The sequence below is a fragment of the Ictidomys tridecemlineatus genome, chromosome 7, assembly GCF_052094955.1.
Source record: "Ictidomys tridecemlineatus isolate mIctTri1 chromosome 7, mIctTri1.hap1, whole genome shotgun sequence".
Taxonomy (NCBI): domain Eukaryota; kingdom Metazoa; phylum Chordata; class Mammalia; order Rodentia; family Sciuridae; genus Ictidomys; species Ictidomys tridecemlineatus.
In genome coordinates, this window is record NC_135483.1 from 491,641 (window position 1) to 512,162 (window position 20,522).

Here is a 20,522-nt window from a genome sequence, read left to right on the forward strand (position 1 = left end):
CCTGCTCTCAGGGACTGGCTGCTGGGCCTTTGTTCAGAGAGCCACTGCAAGGGCCAAGGTTGGGCAGCATGGCTTCTCACCTACAGAGTGTGAGCTATGAGCAGGACTTGGGAGTGGGAAGCAGCCCTGCTTGGAGGAGCAGACCTTGGCCTTTATTTCCCTGGGACCCGCAGAGCTACTGGGAAGGTAGAATTTGCTCCCCTCAACTTTTGTTTAGGAGATGGGACTCTTTTGTGATAGCTTTTTTTGCTTTAATACCAAAGAACTGGGTTTCCTCTGCCCTGACCAGGCCACCACACACCTGGGAGCAGCCCCCACCCTCCCTACAGGCTGCCTGTGCCCCATGGGGTTGAAGGACTGGATAGCCCTGGCCACATGGGTGCAGAATTTAGGCCAACTGACCCCTGAGGCTCCTCCCATCCCACCCTCAGGGGGCTGAGAAATGGAGAGAAGGAGCTGTGGCATAGAGCACAAGCCCCAACCATATTCCCGAGCATGGCTTAGTACAGGGGCCAGGGTAGCTGCCTGAAACAGTTTTCTCCTCAAGGATGGCTCTCCTGTCTCCTCACAGACAGAAAGATTCTCAGAGCTGTTTTCAAAGATCCATTTGGGCTCCTGTCCCCAGCTCAGGGCACAGAGCTTACAGGGAACCCCTCTCTGGGGAACCGTCTCTCCTGCAAAGCTGATGTAGCCTGGATAGTTGGGAAGACCCATGTTTGGCTTTCTGCCTTCTACAAAGAAAGACCCAACCCCAAAACCCAGCACATCTATAGGAGCGGTGGCCTCTGACTCAGGTACAGCCAGATGACTCCTCTGCCCTTGTGGGGCAGCCCTGTCCCACACCCACTGACAGGCACAGAGGACCTGTGGAGAACAGAGGCCCCTCAGGGAGCCACTCTGGATTCCAAGGTGATGGTGTGAGGGACAGTGCAGAACTGTCCTTTGCGGGTATTTGTGAGACTGATCCAGCAGAGGGTGATGTAGTGGTTTCCTGGGAGTGGGACAGGGTGGAAGGTTTGTTCTCCAAGGTCACAGCTATGCTGGGAAAAGGAAGAGCACAACTGGGCTGGCAGGGGTTTGGAGGCAGCAGTTCTGTATGTATATGTGTGGCTGTGGGGTCTGGGAGGCCACAAGGAAGGAGGAGGCCCAGGGCTGGCAGTCCTACAGCCTTTCCTCAGTGCTGGAGCCCACAGGGTCAACAGGGTCAGCCCAAGACCTATGTGGGGACAAGGGCAGTGTCCAGACAAGGCTCTCTCTAGGGGTATGGTGTGTCTGGTGATGCCTAGGAGGACTGCTTAGGCCTTGCAGCACTGTCCCCAGCATGGCCCCTGCCCTATGGCTGTCACATGCAGCAGCTGAGCCTAGCAACCTAGGGGAACTGGGCAGTGGAGGAGACTGGCATGTCTCTGGGCCACGCTGGGCACTGGCACCACAAACCTTGCACCATTGTCACCATGGACCCTTTATTACTGAAGGCACATCTACTGGCCTGTGTCCTCTTGCTGTCTCAGTCTGGTCCCTTTTCTGTCATCTGTGAGGATGGGGGTGATTAGTCTCTGCAGATATGAGGAGGCTTGTGGGGGAATAGGCCAAGCCAGGCCTCTACACCCCTCATCTTACTCCCACTCTCTGTGAGCACCACATCCATTAGTTTGCCCAAAGTGAGACATTTACAAAAACAATAAAAATAAATTTTTAAACATCAGAGCAAGAAGTGCTTTTATGGCTGTCAGAAATGACTTACATGTCACTTTTGTGATCTGCATTTTCTTTAGATATTTTCTGTATGTAATTGTAGTTTAAAAAAATATTCCAAACTATGTTTTGTCTGTGTGTCCTTACCAGAAGACAGCCTCCCCGCCGCCCCAGCCTGTGCCCTGCCCCAGACCTCCAGCCCTGTGCGGCACCTCCTGCCTGGTCACCTGGAGAACAGCATGGAGAAGACAGTCATCTCTGAAGGGAATTGGGCTCTCTTCAGAGCTGGAAGGAAGGCAGTTCATGGTCTTCCCAGCTGCTCTAGGGCGTCCCTGTGTCTTCTGAGCCACCCTGTCTTCAGCCAGCCTCTACTTCCACACACCTTGATCCTCACCCCACCCCTCGTCCCTCACTATGCTGCTCACACACCTCACCAGCCTGTCCAAGTAGCTGCCTCAGTTTCAGAGCCACGATTTGGGTGTAGAAGGGACTGACAGTGTGGACCTTGTTGTTCCCAACACCCCTGGGTCTAGGTGGGGGCCTGGTCGGGCACTTCACCCTCCTACATCCAATGTCTTCTCCCCCTGCTCATTTCTATAGGCTTAGTCTCACCTTGCACCCGCAGCTGTGGAGACAGCAAAGCCCAGAACAGCCTAGGCCCAGCCCACACCTAGAGACCAGTGCTGTTTCACCATCCTGTTTCACCATCTGGCAGCCCTTACTGGACCCATCTGCCCTCCATAATGCCCTCTCCGCAGTAGGCCTTGCTGTCCATCCACTGACAGTGAGTTTTACCTCATTGGATCTGTTTTTTTTTTTTTTTAAGTTGTTGGACACAATACCTTTATTTTATTTTTATGTGGTGCTGAGGATTGAACCTCTCTCGTACTAGGTGAGCACTCTACCACTGAGCCACAACCCAGTCCTGGATCTGTTTTGATTATGATAAAAAAATAAACCCATCTATCTCCCACTTCTTCTGGACCTCCTCTGGGGCACAGCCCAAGCACCAAGTGTCCAATACTCTTCTTACAGTGTAGCCAGGAGTGAGAACCGCAAGACATGGCAGATATTTGGTGTTCAAGGTAATGAGGGACAGGGTGCACCAAGACATAGGATTCCAGACGTTTTAGACCTTCCTACAGGTGAGCAATCTGTTAGAATGCTCCAAGCCTAGACCCTAACACCCTTTTATCTCTCAACACAAAGTAGCTTCTCAGGTTTATTAATGTGCCTTCACTGAATCTTCTAGTAATAAAACCTGCATATACATCTAGGAAATAGTACTTAGTTCATTTAGGAAAACACGGTTCCTTCTTTTTTTCCTCCCCCAAACATCCCTGGGATCTTCAGTCCTTTAATATGACTGGCTGTGTCTTCTGAATGCAGGTTGTTCCCTGGGGCTTCTGTCCCCTTGATTGAGTTCACATGCCCAATTACCCAAAGTGTATTTTACTACAAGTCACTTTTGTTTCTTCTTACGTTAGGGCACTGCGTCCTTTTTTAAACCAAGTGTGAGGTGGTGCGTTTTGATTTCAGGAGGACGTAGCGACGGTGCAACAGAACACCTGGATGAAAGCAGGAGCCACAGCCCCAAGGTGCTGTGAGCAAGGTCGCCCCTCCGCCCGGCCCCGCCCACACGTGTGCCTGGTGACCAACGCTGGATGCTGATCTGGCCCTAAAGCTCAGGGTGCCTGAGGCAGGCAGACTACACCTCCCGGGACGTTCTGCGCCCGCGCGCGCCGCGAGGAGGGGCGGGGCCTAGGAGAGACCCGCGGGGTGGACGTCAGGGGTAGGGCCTTGGGCGGGGCTTGGGCGTTGGACGGAAGGGGCGGGGCCTGGGCGGGGCCTGGGCGGAACCTCGGTGCAGCGCGCGAACTCCGGATCGCGGCGGCTGCGGCGGGAGCATGAACCTAGACCGGGAACTTCGCCGTGAGTCTCTTGGGGCCCAAGTACGGGAGCGCGGGGCGGGGAGTTGGTCTCCACTCATCTCCTCGCCCTCCTTCCTCCCGGTAGAACTGAGCAAGGCCAAGGCCAGGGCCCAGAAGAACGGGCAGCTGCACGAGGAGGCGGCCTTCTGCCATCAGCTGGGGGAGCTGCTGGCCAGCCACGGTGAGCGCACGCGCGGGCAGGCGGCTGGGAACTCTGCTCTTCCCCGCGGCCACCAAAGCGCCAATAACCCGCCTGGCCCGGTGACCCGCGCCGTGCCCTTATGCAGGCCGCTATGCTGAAGCCCTGGAGGAGCACCAGCAGGAGCTGCGGCTCCTGGAGAGCGTCCTGGACACCCTAGGCTGTGCGGTGGCTCACCGCAAGATAGGAGAGCGGTTGGCTGAGATGGAGGACTACTCCGCTGCCCTACAGGTGCGCACCCAGCGCGGCGGCCTGCGCCTATGGAGCTGCTTTCTGAGGAAGGAGGCCCCACTTGGGAGTTTCAGAGTAGAGGGACTGGGTCTGCCAGGGACCCAGCCTGGTTCAGGGGTCAGCGCACCACGGCCTTCCCTGGGACCAGGCAGTAGTGAATTCCTGACAACAGAAACTATTAAGGAACTATTACTTCTGCCCAGTTTTTTGGGAAGAGGGAGCGGGACCGACTGATGCTGGAGGTGGTGACAACACCCCAGCCAACTTCCAAGTCATCTATGTTATGAGCAACTATTACCACAGACAGCCTCTGGCACTAAGTAGATGAGGCATGTGTGGATGGCACTGCAGGGCCTTTGGAGAACCGAGGCTCTCCTGGGTGAGAGAGGATTCCCCTGGAGTTGGGACTTATGGGTTTGCTTAAGGTGAAATCAGCTCGGCTGCTTTTTCCCTCCACCAGCACCAGCACCGTCACCTGGAGCTGGCAGATTCCCTGTCCAATCACACAGAGCTGCAGAGGGCATGGGCCACCATTGGCCGCACCCACCTGGACATCTATGACCACTGCCAGTCGAGGGATGACTTGCTACAGGCACAGACTGCCTTTGAGAAGAGCTTGGCTATTATAGATGAGAAGCTGGAGGGTGAGTGCCCTCACCTAACTCCCGTGTCCCACCACCCAGGTCCCTTTTCCAAAACTCCTGCATGACAGTTTATAGGGCCTTTGCTGCCTGCAATCTAGATTCTGGCAGGCATCTGGTTTTTGTTCTCTTTATGCTTTGCCTGTAGCAAGACCTTTGTTCCCAAAGGTGTATGTGTGGGAGGAAGCAGCTCAGTATCTGGGGGGGGTTCATCTTCCAGGGACCCTGTCCCAGCGAGAGCTGAGTGAGATGAGGACTCGACTCTACCTCAACCTGGGTCTCACTTTTGAGAGCCTGCAGCAGACAGCCCTGTGCAATGACTACTTCAAGAAAAGCATCTTTCTTGCTGAGTGAGGCTCTATTCCCACCCCAGGAGGGAGCAGGGCCCCAAGATCTTCCAGAGGGGGCAGTCTGGTCAGGCTGTTGCTCTTCCATGAGCAGCGAAGCCTCTCACCTGTGCGGAGAGTTGGGGAGGAGTAGGTTCAGGTCCCAAGCTCTCAGCATGGCAGAGCTGTAATCCCTATGGCATCAGTAACCATAACTAGCTCGGTAATCTTTGCACCTCAGGGGTATCTTAAGTACTTTGCTGTCCTCTGTCCACTGTTATAGATCAGGGGAGGGTCCTGGGCACTTTGAGCACCTGTTACCTCGCCCTCTGCAGGCAGAACCACCTCTATGAGGACCTGTTCCGTGCCCGCTATAACCTGGGTGCCATCTACTGTCGGGAAGGGAAGCACTCTCAGGCCATGCGCTGCTTGGAGGGGGCCCGGGAATGTGCACGTGCCATGAAGAAGCGGTTCATGGAGAGCGAGTGCTGTGTGATGGTCTCCCAGGTGCTGCCCTCACCTACTCTAGGCTCAGCCCCCTCTGGATGGGCTTGGTCCCTAAGGAGTCAGCACCTTACTTTCTTTTTCTCCATAGGTCCTCCAAGATCTGGGGGATTTTTTAGCTGCCAAACGTGCTCTGAAGAAGGCCTACAGGCTGGGTTCCCAGAAACCTGTACAGAGGGCAGCTATCTGCCAGAGCCTCAAGTATGGTAAGGCTGGACAGGGCCTGAGGGTGAACCCCAAAAGAGTTGGAGGGCTCTGCTCCTCCAGCAGAGGAGGCCCAAGTATGTGTCAACTTTGTCTGGGCCTCTCCCAGCAAGAGGAATAAGTCCCTGTTGACTCAGACAAACCCTCATTTTCATCTGAGCCTGTAGCACAACATGTCAAAGGGCATTGAAGGGTGGTTGGGGGACTGGCCAAGCCTTTATTCACAGGGCAGTATCTTCACTGACAAGCTGACAGGTGGCATGTGTGTGACTCTATTCTGATCATAGTGATGGTCAGTGCTGATTGACAGTGATGAGCCCTTGCTGCAAGCCAGGCACTATTACAGACTGTAAGCTTATTTGTTCTGATTTTGAAGGACCCACATGGTAGATTCTTCTACCCTCTCTTATCTGCTAGCAAGTGGTGGGACTGGGGTCAGTGTCCAATACTATGCTGCCCCCTTGCATGAGACTCTTTCTGGCAGTGCTAGCAGTGATCAGGCTGCAACAGCAGCTGGAGGAGTCTGAGAGCAGTGACCCTCAGGGTGCCATGGCCATCTGTGAGCAGCTGGGGGACCTGTTCTCTAAGGCGGCTGACTTCCCCAAGGCTGTTGAGGCTTATCAGAAGCAGGTATGTGGCCCCTGTGGGGTAGGAGAAAAGAGCCAGCAAGGTACAGAGTGGACCTGGGCCTTACTGTACCTCTCTCCAGCTGCACTTTGCTGAGCGACTGAATAGACCAGACCTCGAGCTGGCCACCATCCACGTGTCCCTGGCCGCCACACGGGCAGACATGAAGGACTATCACCAGGCAGTATACCACTATGAAGAAGAACTCAGGCTGCGCAATGGCAATGCCCTGGAGGTGATGTGCCCTGTTCCCTCCTCAGTGTAGGTTTGTCCTCAGGACTCTGCCTTAGGACCACCATTCTCCAGTGCGCATAGATGGGTGCCTCTCTGGACAGGACTTCCTTCTGAGAATCATTGAGCTCCATTTTTTAGAGATGGGGCAGAACCAAGGCAGATATTCCTGTTGTGTGTAGGCACCTGGGGAAGCCAGCTTATGGATGTCGTGGGCAGCAGCCATCAGCTCATTCTTCCTCCACTCCAGGAGGCCAATACCTGGTTCAACATTGCACTCTCCCGCGAGGAGGCTGGTGATACATATGAGCTTCTGGCTCCATGCTTCCAGAAGGCTCTTAATTGTGCCCAGCAGGCCCAGCAGCCCCAGTTGCAGGTACCTGAGCCTGCCCCACGTTTACTGGGTCCCCAGCAAGCCCAGCTTGCCTGTCCCTCTTGTCTCATGCCCCTTTCTCCCTGCCTCACCCCCAGCCTTGAGCAAGAAGATGTCCTCTTTCTCCTCAGAAGCAGGTATTGCAGCACCTCCACACTGTGCAGCTGAGGCTACAGCCCCAAGAAGCTCCTGGCACCAAAACCAGACTGCAAGAGCTGAGTGCGACTGAAGAACTGGTGGAAGAGGAAGAGGAGGAGGCAATGGAAGAGGCGGCAGCTAGCGTGGCCCTGGAGGCCAGTGAGCTAGAGCTCTCAGAGAGTGGTGAGGGCAGTGTGGCTGCAGCTGGCCTTGTCCCTGACTCTTGCTCTGGATTAGGTCCTGGATTGGTACTTTGCCTACACAGAGCCTGCTCAGGACTGACCAGCAGTCAGGCAGGCAGCCCTTGCTTCTGTGGAGGTAGACAAAGGGCTGGAAGCCTACAGGGAGGCTTTACAGGGCCAGAGCCTGGGGAGACAGTCTAGTAGAGGCCTGTGTTGCACATCCAGGCAGGGTGAGGTAGGGTGCATCTCAGGGCCTTGCTGCTTCATGCCAGAGCCAAGCACATTCCTGGAACCCTCCAGAGGCTGGTGTGGTCATCTGTGCAGAGGGTGGGTGTGAAGGACTGACTAGAGCAGATCTTGGACTTAAGTCACAGCTATGGGGTTAGGGTGAGAAGATACGGGGCTGAGAATAGGGTTGGTGGGAGGTAGGGAGCTGAGTCTGATTTCTGACTGAGGAGTGGGTAGAGGGAAGCCTGGCTATGAGGTTTGGAGTGCAGGTTCCTGGAAAGACTGTGACTTGAAAACTTCAGGGGCCTCTGGGACCACAAGTGAGTAACCCAGCAGCCATGGGAAGTTGGGCCAGGTCTTAGAGGAAGGTCAGGTTGGACATTGCTGGTGTGTGAGTGGTGTGGGAAGAGGTGACCAAGGACTAAAACAAAAGGGAGAACTGTTCAGCAGGTAGGCAACAGAAGATAGTGTAGAAAGAGCAGTGGCAGCAGGGAAGGAACAGAAGAGAATCTTTGAGTATCACCAGGACCAGGAGTGGGTGGAAAATGAGAACAGGCAGGGTACACGGCCTAACAAAGATATTTGAGAAGGTGGCAGAAGGTCTGGATGGAGACTGCCCTGTAGAGCAGAGCCTGGGGGCAGGGGTGAGTGGGCAGTTCCACTGAGGGAGGGCTGCATCCCCTGTTGACAGAAGAATAATGGGGCCTTGGCAGGTGAGGGATAGCCTAGGAGCAAGGTTTGGCTCCACAGGTCTGAATTCTGGTCTCCTGCTATGGCTGCTGCTGCCTCAGAAGTCAGAGGAGCCTGGGCAGGGCAGGGGTTTGTTTCTACTGCTGGCTCCTCACAGGCTCAGTCAGTTGGCTCAACTCTTCCAGAGGATGATGCTGACAGCCTGGCCTGGCAGCTGGAGGAGGATGAGGAGTTTCAGGGTTGCCTAGGCCGGCGGAAGGTGAACAGGGTAAGGACCATGTGCCCCAGTCCCTCCTGTCCTGGCAGCCGCACCCATCCCTCACACCTCTGCCCCAAGTCAAGGCTACTCTGCCCACAGTGGAACCGGCGCAATGACATGGGGGAGACCCTGCTGCACCGAGCCTGCATTGAGGGCCATTTGCGCCGTGTCCAGGACCTTGTGAGGCAGGTAAGCTATTACGCCAACAGACTGCTTGGCCCTAGCTCCATTAGGGAGGAGCTATGGGCTCGACTTTCTCATATTTAAAATGGGCCCTAAGATGCCAAGCAGAATCTGGGCTGGCCTGGCCAGGATGGGAACTGTATTACAGACCAAAACCCTGGTGCCCTCCCTCTTACCTCAGGCCCTTCAGCTAGGCCCTGTGGCTGTTCAGCCAGCCTTATGGGGCAGAAGTGGTACCCTCATTGAGGAGACCTCAGGCAGTGGAGGAGAGGGCCAGAGCCAGGCTGCAGAGCACACAGGGCCAGGTTCCTTCCTGTCCTTGGTCACAGGGCCACCCCCTGAATCCTCGGGACTACTGTGGCTGGACACCTCTACATGAAGCCTGCAACTTTGGACACCTGGGTGAGCAGGGGATGGGCAAGTCCTGGTGCACAACACAGGGTTTAGAGAGCGAGGAGGGGCTGAGCAGACATTGGGAGCTGGGCTTATGTCCCTACCTGCAGAGATCGTCCGCTTCCTTCTGGACCACGGGGCTGCAGTGGATGATCCAGGTGGCCAGGGGTGTGAGGGCATTACCCCTCTACATGACGCCCTTACCTGTGGCCACTTTGAGGTGGCTGAGCTGCTTATTGAGCGAGGGGCATCTGTCACTCTCCGAACCAGGAAGGTGAGCTGGGGTAGTGGTGATGGGTGACGGGGTGGGTGGGAGCTGCTCTGTTCCCTGCTCAGCTGGGTGCTACACAGGGCCATAGCCCACTGGAGACACTGCAGCAGTGGGTGAAGTTGTACTGCAGGGACCTAGACCTTGAGACACGACAGAAGGCAGCAGCCATGGAGAGGAGGCTCCAGGCGGCTTCTTTAGGCTCAGGCAAGTGGGGCCTTCTTCACCTGTGGATATTGCCTTGGGCTCTGGGCCCTAACACTCCAGCGTAGGGGGCAGAGAGAGAGAGAGTCTGGTACCTGTCTTATGATGCATTCTCCCTCCTACAGCCTCCCCAGCCTCCTGGACCATACCAAGTAACCACCTGTTTGATCCTGAGACCTCTCCTCCCTCAAGCCCCTGCCCAGAACCCCCTTGGCACACTCCTAGGTCCTCAGAGGCCTCTCTAGCCTGCACCAGGGTTTCCCCACAGCAGGCTGCATCAGTTGTGGCAAAGCCTCGAAGGAGTAGGCATAGGTTGGCCAGCAGCAGCAGCTCAGAGGGTGAGGACAGTGCTGGGCCCCACATGCCATCCCAGAAGAGGCCAAGGTACTCTGCCCCTGCACAGCAGGATGAGGCCAGGACAGCTTGCCCTGCCAGCATCAGGGAGGCGAGTACCGTGAGTGCTGGCCAGGCAGCCTATCAGGCAGCCATCCGAGGTGTGGGCAGTGCCCAGAGCCGCTGCCTCAGGCAGGGCCCTTGGGGCCCAGGTGAAGCCCCTACACCCCAGACAGCACTCATTCCCGAGGAGGAATACCTGGCTGGAGACTGGCTGGAATTGGACACACCCCTGCCCCGCCGCCCATTCCGCACGCCCCGCCCCCAGGGCAGTGGGGACAGCAACAGGCCCAGTGCTGTAGGACCAGACAATGAGGAACACTCTGCCAGGCCCCGAACCTGGACCAGGCAGAGCCGCCTGACCTGTCTTGAGAGTTGCAGCACACTGGACAGAGCTGGAGGCAGCAGCTTGGTTGCAGAGCTCCCAGAGAATCCCAACGTGCCCAGGGTCCCTGGGGAAAGCCCTGCAACAGGCCAGCCCTTGGTGGGTGACAAGCTGGCAGCAGAGCTAAACCCCAGCTTGGGCAGGTGGAGATGGAGGCCTCTGTCTTTCCTGACTGCCCTGTCCCCTGTTCCTCCTATCAGGGTCTAGTACAGCCTCCTCCCATCCGGATTCGAGTTCAAGTTCAGGATAACCTTTTTCTTGTCCCTGTCCCACACAGGTATGGTGACATCTACCCTCTCTGAACCCCAGTTCCCCCTGCCCACCATTCAGCCCTTTGCCTGAGCCCTCAGTGGTAGCACAGTACACAGTTCCTTTGTGTACATTGTCAGGGTGGGATGTGTGATGACTGCCTCGGTGGCCTGTCCCTACTGTTCCCTAGGGTCCCTGAGTGAATGTGGCCTGGGCAGTCTTATAGTCCCTAGGAGTAGTCTGAGGAGTAGGTAGGATGCCAGGCTGCAGGGACAGAAGGCTGCTATTCAGGGGAGGGAATGGGAAATCCACCAGGAGAGAGAGCTGTAGGCCTCAGCAGTGTTGGCAGAACTCTAGGACATCTTATGGGTGCAGCATCCCACCCTCCCCCAACAGTGAGGTCCACTCTGTGGCTTGGCTGGCTGAGCAGGCCTCCCAGCGCTACTACCAGACATGTGGGCTACTGCCCAGACTCAGCCTGCGGAAGGAGGGCGCATTGCTGGCCCCTCAGGACTCCATCCCTGATGTGCTGCAGAGCAACGATGAGGTAAGCCACAGCCATGGGCACAGACCACCCCCAGGAGCTGCCTCTCCAGGCTGCTCACCAATAGTGCTCACCAACGGTGCTCTTCAGGTGTTGGCTGAAGTGACTTCATGGGACCTGCCCCCGCTTATCGACCGCTACCGCAGGGCCTGCCAGAGCCTGGGACAAGGTAAGGGCTCCAAGAGCCTGGCTTTAGGTGAAGCCCTGAGCAGAGGTGGTTGGTATGCAGGCCCCATCTTCCAGTTGCCATTTCCAGTTCTGTGGTGCACCCTTCCCTGCCTAACCCTTGCCCCCATGTGTGGGTTACAGGTGGGGGCAGACAACCCTGAGCTCAGGAAAGGAGCTGCTGGGAAGCTTGTTGGGGGATGGAGATGTGAGAGTGGCTCACCTATGCAGATACTCATGGCACTGAATCCCAGGCTTGTGGGAATAGACTCAGCTTTAACTCCTGGGGCTGCCTGGTTTGTCCACAGAACTCCAAAGGCAAAATGTAGGCACTGGCCCTAGTAACCCCATGTCTCCCTCATCAGGGGAACACCAACAGGTGCTGCAGGCCATGGAGCACCAGGGCTCAAGCCCCTCCTTCAGTGCCTGCTCCCTGGCCCTGAGCCAGGCCCAGCTCACACCCCTACTTCGAGCCCTCAAGCTACACACAGCGCTCCGGGAGCTGCACCTAGCAGGGAATCGGCTCGGGGATGGATGTGCCAGTGAGCTGCTAGCTGCTCTGAGCACCATGCCCAGCCTGGTCCTCCTTGATCTTTCGTCTAATCACCTGGGCCAGGAAAGTCTACGCCAACTTGCCGGGGGCCCTCAAGGCCAGGCCACCTTGCAGGTAGAGCTTAGGGTGCAACAGGCCAGCAACTCTAGTAACAGGTTGCAACAGCTGGGAGAACTGGCCAATGCCCAGCCTGGAACAGGGATCCTGCAAGGAGACTAGACCTGAGGGGACTGGGCCCATGGATGTCAAGGGGCTCAGTGTTCACCATGTTTTCCACAGAACTTGGAGGAGCTGGACTTAAGCATGAACCCTCTAGGAGACAGTTGTGGTCAGGCCCTGGCTTCCCTCCTGCGGGCCTGCCCCTTACTCAGCACTCTGCGCCTGAAGGCTTGTGGTTTTGGTCCCAGCCTCTTCCTGAGCCACCAGGCAGCCCTGGGCAGTGCCTTCCAAGGTGAGCTGACCAGGCAGGTCTAATCCCTGAGCCAGGTGTGGAGGCATTAAGGGTCTTGGGCATAAGGACCAAGATGGGATTTGCTTGGGATTTCAAGCCTGGCTTCTTCAGGAGGAGCTAACTCCTCTGAACGCACAGGTAGACGTGTGGGTGCTGGACCAGTCTAGGCTGTGCTCCCAGACCACAGCACACTACAGGCAGGATCCCAGGCAGGCCATCTCTGCCCTGAACCCCAGCAAATGCCTATGGCTAGAACCTTCTGCGTGCCTCAGTTCTGCCATGAGCATAACTGGAAGCCCTAGTGCCAAGAGGCTGGGAATAGAGCCACCTAGGGATCCCTGGGGCAGGGGCTATATTGGGAAACAGTGGTGTGAGTTCCTCCTGATCCCCCCACAGATATGCTGGCCCAGGGCCCATCTCCAGCAGCCAGGGATTGGTGGGTGGGGAAGGCTGGGCTCAAGAGAACTTGGGCAAGAGCCGTTGCCACTAAACCTGTTTCCCCACAAAATTAGTGGAGAAGAGCCTCTCCAAAAGGGGTCATAAGTGTTCTAGGCCCAGAACTCAGGGTGGAGGGTGGGTAGGTTGGTGGCCACATGAGGCCTACAAATTCTGGTCCTGGTACAGATGCTGAGCACTTGAAGACCCTGTCCTTATCCTACAATGCCCTGGGTGCCCTTGCCCTGACCAAGGCCCTGCAAAGCCTGCCCACCTGTACTCTTTTGCACCTAGAACTTGGCTCCGTGGCAGCCAGCAAGAGTGACTTGGGCTTCATGGAGCCCATTGTCAGGTATCTGGCCAAGGTATGAGGTGGGGAAAAGCCAGAACATGAGGCTTCAGAGAACAAAGATTCCCATAACTGTGACCTTTGGGAGGTTGGAGGGATTGATTTGGGACAAACAGCTGCAGGACACCTGTACAGACACCTGCCTCAGGCTATGAATTCCTGGCCACCAAAAAGGATATCTGGGACTTGGGATGGCCTCTCTACCCCAAACAGTTCCCAAGGAACACACCAAGCCCCTGTGTTTTCTCCCAGGAACTTTTCCAGCTGGGGCTGAGTCCTTGTGGTTTCACATCACAAGGTGCCAAGCATGACTTACACCAGGAAGGAGAAGAATTTCCTTCTCACTTCCAAGTTCAGGGGCTTCCTAGGTGTGGGGACCTCTGCCAGGAGGAAGGAAGGACCAGTGCCCACTGGGCTTGGCTCCCTCCCTGTGCTTATGTCCAGGAAGACTGTGCTCTGGTCCACCTGACCCTGTCTGCAAATTACCTGAATGACACAGCTGTGAGAGAACTAAGCAGGTGATGCCCCTGCCCTGTTGCCTATTGGGGGTCTCAACCTGAAGACCTGGGAACCCTGTTCCTCTGACATCCACCCTGTCTTTAGGGCTGGCCTGGCAAGCATGCTGCTATCCTAAAGGGTTTTTATTATTATTATTATTATTACCATACTCTTGTGACTCTTGAGAGCTTTCCCTCTTATATGGCCTTTCTTGGCACACTCTGTGCATCAGTCCATGTCCCTGGAGACTTGGCTGGCTCTAAGGGGAGTGACAAGAGGTGTGCGAGTTTGGCAGTCTCGACCTCTAGGTAGTGCTGCCAACCTTCCCTATGCTGTGTTGGGCCACAGCCTGCTGGGCCTGGCCTATGGCTCCCAGAGCTAGGGTTTGTAGGGCAGCTTTCCCTAGAGATTGAGTGAGGGCTTCTGTGGAAGCTAATCCCTGAACTTCCCACACTGTCTCAGGTGCCTGCCTCTCTGCCGCTCACTCATCTCTCTGGACCTGTCTGCCAACCCTGAAATCAGCTGTGCCAGCCTGCAGGAGCTCCTGTCTGCCCTCCAGCAGAGGCCTCAAGGCCTCCACTTCCTTGGCCTTTCAGGTGAGGACTGAGTATGGTGGCCACCTCTGCCACGCTTTCACAGGCTGAGGCTCAGGGAACTTCTAAGAAGCCAGCATGATGAAAGAGTGTGGAGCATGACAAGAAAGGGACAGGGGAGCCTGGGGTCTTTGCCTCTCCCCAATCCAGCCTCACCCTCAAGTGTAGACAATAACAGGCCCCTCTCGAACAGGGATCTCCTCATTCTCGATGGCAGAAAGAGGAAACCCAGGGTCCAGGTTCACTGCCACAATGGGACCCTCTCACCTTCTGGCAGGGGTTGCTTTGACCCTCTCTGTCCAGGCTGTGACAATGCAGCTTGTTCTGCAACACCAGGGCAGCTCCCACCTGTGTTGTCTGAAGGACAACTCCAGAAGAGGGGAATTTGGTGAACTGGCCCACCAGCAGCCTGGCATCCCTAGCTGAGGCCTGGGCAGAATGGCAGGCTTTGCCCTTCAGGGGACATAGGCTTGTGCACAAGGGAACCCCTGAGTTCTTCCTGGGCTTTTCATTTCCTGCTTCCTCACCTGGCTGGATTCCTGGCACCTGCAACGCCACGCAGCTTCCCCAGGTTCTGAGGCTACTGGGCTTTCTGGCCAGAGGACAAAGCTCTTGAGCCCTCAGGCCCACGACATAGAGATCTAAAAATTCATTTTATTGGTGGGTGGCCAAAGTGTAGGCACTTTGGAGGTGGCGTCCACCAGGGGGCCCATCTGCCTGACCATGGGCCAAGCACACCTCCTTCCCACAATGAAGCAGGACTTTTTTGCCCTCCAGGCTGCACTGTCCAGGGTCCCCTGGGCCCGGGTCTCTGGGACAAAATCACCACGCAGCTGCGGGAGCTCCAACTATGTAGCAGAGGCCTGTGTGCCGAGGACCACGATGCCCTGCGCCAGCGGCTGCAGAGTCCCAGCTCCCGCGCTCTGACCCGGGGCCCCCAGCTCTTCTTCCGGGACCTCTGACCCTTCCCGTCCCCTGCCCAGAATCCTCAATAAACGTCTTTGCTGCCTTCTTGGAGTGGCTTCCTGGGAGGAGGGTGGGTGGTGTGAGGCGGGATTCATTTTGCCGCAGCCCATTCCTCAAAGAGGTCCCTGGCGGAAACCGGCCTGCGGGGGCGTGGCCAGAGCTAGCCCCGCGCAGAGCGCAGGCCGGAGCGCCGAGCGCCGAGCTGCCGATCGCGCCCTTTCCAGTGGGCGCGGGCGAGCGCCGAGTGGCCTGTCGGGAGCGCTCCGCCCCGGCGCCATCTCCGGGAGCGGCCGGGAGCGCCCAGGTACTCGCGGCGGGGCGGGACAGGCCTGGGCGGCGGGCGGCCCCTCGACCCGACCCCTCGGACGTCCCGCGTTCGCGCCCTCCCAGGTGCTCGGACTCCGCGGGCTCCCCCGCGCTGTGTCCCTGGGAGCTCGGAGGGAGCCGGAGCACGGGGTTCCATCCCGCCAGCGAGCTGTGATGCTGCTTCGGGGACCGCGCGCCTGGCTGGCGACTCTACTACGGCGCCCGCACCTGCTCACCAGGCCCCTGCCGTCAGGGTTCGCCCATCGTCCCGGTGCCACTAGGCCAGAAATGGGCGTCTCACTTTTAACTCCTTGTTTATTTCCACCCTGCCTCAAATTCTTCGATGCGACTGTGGTTTCACGCCTCAGCCATCCCCCCAACTTCCTTAGTAGGCAGGACCCTTGCAGGGGTCCTGTTTCCAAAAGACCCCTGCCTGGCAGGGAGCCATCCCACGAGGAGCTTGCCTTTAGCACTCCAATAGTTCCTACCATACTACGATAAAACCCTCTCTCCTTCCTTTTACCCTAGAACATCCTGGGCTCAGAAAGCCCAGCCCCTCTCTGAAGGGTTGTGCTAGGTTGCTCTCCTCTGCCTCAAATGCTGTGTTCCAACAACTGTCCTGTCTCAGAAGGATGGGGGCTCCATCTTCTGTCCTGCACATCACTCTCAGTGCCTCCAGCCGCTCTCGCTTCTGACACCCCATGGGCTCTGTGTTTTGATAGTTGTGGAGGGCCAGTGGGGAAGATGTACATCAGGGCCTGACTCAGGGTGTCAGGGTCCTCTTGAATTGGTGCTGAATGTACTCCCCAGGTTTCACTTGTGGCTGACAGAGCCTGCAGGATGTTTCACGGGATCCCAGCCACTCCCGGCATGGGAGGTGAGTATGCCTGCACCAAGCAGAACAGGAAGGGCCCAGGCTTATGCTGTGGCGTGGCTGATGGGAATGTGTTAGGGGAGGGAGTCAGTAAGTCACCGACCTCCCCCCACCCTCATACTGCCTTGGAGGTGGCCAGAGGTAAACAGTAAGAGCCCCAAGACCTCCAGGTAGAGCTAGCCTGGCCTTGCTCAACACAGAGATGATGAGCTTCAGTGTGCACAGAGCATCGGCATCCTGGGAATTCCTGCATTGAGCCCAAGTTGTAAGGTGTGTGACAAGCTTTATTTGCACCACACTGTGGCATTGTAAACAAAGTGGGGTTCTCCCTGCTGTGCAGCTAGGCCTGCCACAGCCATTCAAAACCAATATCCTGCCCACCGACTGGAGGTGAAAATGGAAACTCCCATCCTTCAGCTCCATCTAAGTTCTTTGGGATAGAGCTCAAGAGAGGCCTGAGGGAGGAAACTGAATGGGGCTGGGATCAGAAACTGCCCTGGGGTCACTTTGTGGCCAGCCTGCTAGCTCTCTGCCTACTCTGTTGCAGCCCCTGGGAACAAGCCAGAGCTGTATGAGGTGAGTAACAGGTGCCTACCTGGCCAGTGTTGGCCCACAGCAAACAGCTGTGTGGACCCTCACTGGCCCCTAGGGCCACCAGATGCAACTGGGTGACATGTTACCTACTCTCTCCAACAGGAAGTGAAGTTGTACAAGAATGCCCGGGAGAGGGAGAAGTAAGTCAAGCATCCAGGCTGCCCCCAGCATGCACCTGTACCCATCCAAGCCTCCTGGGAGTAGCCACCCCCAAACCCACCACCACATTGGCAGTTGGGGAAGACAACATGGGGTCAGGTTTGGGGGACATTTTCCAAGGAACATCTGCCAGGGATGGGCTGCGAGGAGGGCTGACAGGTCTACCATAGCTGCGTCCCATTGTGGGAGGTTTCCCTGCTTCAGGGCCATGCCTGATGGTCATATTGTCTCAGGTATGACAACATGGCAGAGCTGTTTGCAGTAGTGAAGACAATGCAGGCACTGGAAAAAGCATACATCAAGGACTGCGTCACCCCCAACGAGTGAGCAAGCCCACTACCCTTCAATGTCCAAAGGGTACCCTACCTTGGGAGCCAATTTCTACGCTCTGCAAGGCAGAGGGGCTCAGTAGGCGGCAGAAATAGTGGTCTGGGGCTTTTGCTGGGGCATTCACTTCTGTAGGGCTCCCAGCATCATGGTAATGCTCCTGGGTGCTAGGTGGCCTTGGTGCTATTTCAACCAGGGAAACCTTGCATGGGTGGAAACATATCTAGTGAAGGACAGACATGCAAATATGTGTGCTCCTGGCCCTGTCTTCCAGGCATGGGTGACCAGATTCGTGGAAAGTCCCTGGAGGCCAGGAGGGAGGTTGGGGATGTCCAGTAGGAGGCAGTGCTACTTAGGCCTGGCACCCAGTGTGGATGTGGGGGTTTCATTCAGTGAGGTAATAAGCCCAGCAAGCCTTTGGCCCCCTCAGGACAATGTGAACCTGTGCCAATGTGAGTCTTATGCCCTGTGGCCATAGTATTTTGGCCTCTGCTCTCCCCCAGAATTCTTGTCTTGTATAGACTTGATGGCAAGCCTCAGCCCTCAGTGTCCAGTCTCTGATTCCATCACCTGGTCTTCCATGAGAGCCACTATGTCTGAACAGGCTGGGAAAAGCAGGATGAGCGGGGGCTGGTTTCAGGTATGGGTAGCAGCTGGCCCTTTCACTAGGTACACTGCAGCCTGCTCTCGGCTCCTGGTCCAGTACAAAGCTGCCTTCCGGCAGGTTCAAGGCTCAGAAATCAGTTCCATTGATGAATTCTGCCGCAAGTTCCGCGTGAGTGAGCCACTCTCTCCACACCACAGGAAGGGTGCGGTGGGGTGCCCCTGAGAAGAGGCCATGGCCTGCATAGGGCCTGCCCCTCTGCAAGACTGAGCACCTGCATCTGCTCCCTTCAGCTGGACTGCCCACTCGCCATGGAGAGGGTTAAGGAAGACAGGCCCATCACCATCAAGGATGACAAGGGCAACCTCAACCGCTGTATTGCTGATGTTGTCTCAGTAAGCCCAGTCTCCTGGGAGGGCGGGAGGACTTGCTGCAGCCCACCACTGGTATAGAGTCCCAGGGCCTCAGCTGAGCAGCATCCCAAAGCCCACCTGGCTGCCCACAGGCACCTATGAGACAGGCTCAGGGTCCACTCTGGCAAGATCCTGGCCTGGGAAAGTTGTATGTAGGTGTACCCATAGTTTCCACATAGCTCTCCTTGCAGCCAGGAGACACCTCCAGGAGGGTCTTGCACATAATGCCCCAGACAGGAAAGAGCCCCAGGGCTTCGGGATCAGGTATGGTGAAGAACCTGAGGTGGGAGCAGCAGGGAAGGCTAGACCCTGCAGGGGAACCTGCCAGGGGCCTCCCTACACCAAGCTGGTCTGTGAAACCTCGTACATGCCCCCCCAGCTCTTCATCACAGTAATGGACAAACTGCGCCTAGAAATCCGCGCCATGGACGAGGTAAAGGAGTCGGACGGAATGGGGACTGGGTTGGTGGGCAGGCAGGGTCAGAGTCCCAGCCCCTCACCTGTGTCTGCAGATCCAGCCTGACCTGCGGGAGCTGATGGAGACCATGCACCGCATGAGCCACTTGCCCCCAGACTTTGAGGGCCGCCAAACAGTCAGCCAATGGTGAGTGCCTCTCCTATGTAGGCCCTCACAGAGGGGCCCTCGTGGCCTTGCTGCCCACACCCCCACTCACTGTGCTTCCAGGCTACAGACCCTGAGCGGCATGTCAGCATCTGATGAGCTGGATGACTCCCAGGTACGGCAGATGCTCTTCGATCTGGAGTCCGCCTACAACGCCTTTAACCGCTTCCTGCACGCCTGAGCCTCAGAGTGGCCCATGGGGGATGAGGGATGGCTACCTAGGGGACCATTCCCCACTTCCTCTGGCCATACCCACCTGGACAGCTTTGTGAGACTTGATGTCCAGAGCAGCTGTCTGTGTCTGTGTTGTCAAGACTCACCCCTAATAAAGATGCTATTGTTCTGCCTGTGGTGGGTAGCTATCCTGGGCCTGCCCTTCCTGATCTGTCTACCCTGCTGAACTTCTGGTAGGTTCCTGCAGCCACTGCTCCCCAAATCAGTATGGGACTTGGCCCTGTCACTTCCACTCTGCACACAATCTGTTTCTGCAGGGGCATTGTCCTCCCCAGTGGGCCTTGCCTGGGCACATAGGAGGGCTGGGGGAATCTCCACTGCGCCTGCCATGCCAGCCTCCCCGCTCAGCACCTGAGTGCTCCAGGCAGCCTGGGGCTTGATGAAAAACTACCAACCATAACAAGGCTGCCAGCTGCCCTAGCAGTCCATTTTGGCATTTGTTGTGAACCTGACTCATGTCAGAGACTACTGTCCTGGCCAGGTAGGGTGGCACAGGCTTGTACCACCATACTAGGCCACCATACTCAACTACTAGGAAGGCTGAGACAAGAGGGTCACAAGTTTGAGACTAGCCTGAGCAACTTATATGACCCTGTGTCAGAGTAAAAAGGAGTGGGAATGCATCTCAGTGGTAGAGCACACCTGGGTTCAATCCCTGGTATGAAAAAAAGGCACCCAGGGAAAAGCAGTAAGCCACAAGACCAAGAGAGGCATGCTAAACATTGCAGCACATGGCACCAGGGTATGGCAGAGCAGGGTGCTGGTAGAACAGCCTTGGTGGCTGGGGAATAGCCTTTTTGTGTGTGTGGAAGGGGTACCAGGGATTGAACCCAAGGGCACTCGACTCCTAAGCCACATCCCCAGCCCTATTTTGTATTTTATTTAGAGATAAGGTCTCATTGAGTTGCTTAGCGCCTCACTTTTGCTGAGGCTGGCTTTGAACTCACGATCCTCCTGCCTCAGCCTCCCAGGCCGCTGAGATTACAGGCGCATGCCACCACACCTGGCAGAAATAGCCTTTTGATACTACAGCATGTAAGGCCTGCAGGAGTTCAGAGGGGCTGGTGGCGAAGGTATGTTGCTTTGATCTCTTTTCTTTTATTGTAATAAAATGTAAATTTGCCACTGTATCCATTTGGAGTGCACAGTTCAGTAACTTCAGGCAATTTTGCTGCAGTGAGCCATCTTCACTGCCTGAACTCCCCATCTTCCCAAGGTGAACCTCAGCACCCAGGAAGCACCACCCGAGCCCTAGCACCCTTCTGCTTCCTGTCTGTATTTGAGCACTCCAGCCCCAATGT

At 56.5% G+C, this 20,522-nt stretch overlaps 2 protein-coding genes across 10 annotated transcripts; both read left to right on the forward strand.

The window, feature by feature from the left end:
* The first annotated feature begins 3,531 nt into the window (after positions 1-3,531).
* Tonsl (tonsoku like, DNA repair protein) lies at positions 3,532-15,131 on the forward strand. 7 transcript variants are annotated; one of them, XM_040293446.2, is made up of 26 exons: positions 3,532-3,627; positions 3,712-3,807; positions 3,914-4,056; positions 4,517-4,700; positions 4,918-5,047; positions 5,359-5,530; positions 5,619-5,733; positions 6,216-6,361; positions 6,441-6,593; positions 6,840-6,965; positions 7,094-7,283; positions 8,386-8,468; positions 8,559-8,648; positions 8,972-9,044; positions 9,146-9,309; positions 9,387-9,510; positions 9,633-10,384; positions 10,486-10,562; positions 10,931-11,081; positions 11,169-11,247; positions 11,609-11,910; positions 12,076-12,247; positions 12,872-13,047; positions 13,476-13,549; positions 13,992-14,125; positions 14,900-15,131. In XM_040293446.2, the coding sequence occupies exons 1-26, from the start codon at positions 3,603-3,605 to the stop codon at positions 15,082-15,084; spliced, it is 4,116 nt and encodes a 1,371-aa protein (XP_040149380.1). In that variant the 5' UTR covers positions 3,532-3,602; the 3' UTR covers positions 15,085-15,131. The 7 variants fall into 7 exon arrangements, 6 of the variants coding, with proteins under 6 accessions (XP_040149380.1, XP_040149377.1, XP_040149378.1 ...); XM_040293443.2 differs by having other exon boundaries at positions 8,386-8,648; XM_040293444.2 differs by having other exon boundaries at positions 7,097-7,283; positions 8,386-8,648.
* Positions 15,132-15,252: 121 nt separating this feature from the next.
* Vps28 (VPS28 subunit of ESCRT-I) lies at positions 15,253-19,334 on the forward strand. Of its 3 annotated transcripts, none has more exons than XM_005316033.5 (10): positions 15,253-15,392; positions 16,205-16,271; positions 16,816-16,844; positions 16,965-17,002; positions 17,255-17,344; positions 18,018-18,123; positions 18,246-18,347; positions 18,745-18,798; positions 18,878-18,969; positions 19,051-19,334. In XM_005316033.5, exons 2-10 carry the CDS (start codon positions 16,235-16,237, stop codon positions 19,166-19,168), a joined length of 666 nt encoding a protein of 221 aa, XP_005316090.1. In that variant the 5' UTR covers positions 15,253-15,392; positions 16,205-16,234; the 3' UTR covers positions 19,169-19,334. The 3 variants fall into 3 exon arrangements, with proteins under 3 accessions (XP_005316090.1, XP_077872615.1, XP_040149404.1); XM_078016489.1 differs by lacking the exon at positions 15,253-15,392 and adding an exon at positions 15,455-15,478; XM_040293470.2 differs by lacking the exon at positions 15,253-15,392 and adding an exon at positions 15,479-15,648.
* The last annotated feature ends 1,188 nt before the right edge of the window (positions 19,335-20,522 follow it).

Coding starts and splice junctions, on each gene's coding strand:
- Tonsl (XM_040293443.2), top strand. CDS start 3,603: ATGAACCTAGACCGGGAACTTCGCC. Junction 4,701..4,917: donor TATAGATGAGAAGCTGGAGG/GTGAGTGCCCTC, acceptor TTCATCTTCCAG/GGACCCTGTCCCAGCGAGAG. Junction 9,511..9,632: donor GGCGGCTTCTTTAGGCTCAG/GCAAGTGGGGCC, acceptor TCCCTCCTACAG/CCTCCCCAGCCTCCTGGACC.
- Vps28 (XM_005316033.5), top strand. CDS start 16,235: ATGTTTCACGGGATCCCAGCCACTCCCGGCATGGGAG. Junction 16,845..16,964: donor ACAAGCCAGAGCTGTATGAG/GTGAGTAACAGG, acceptor TCTCTCCAACAG/GAAGTGAAGTTGTACAAGAA. Junction 17,345..18,017: donor GACTGCGTCACCCCCAACGA/GTGAGCAAGCCC, acceptor CCCTTTCACTAG/GTACACTGCAGCCTGCTCTC.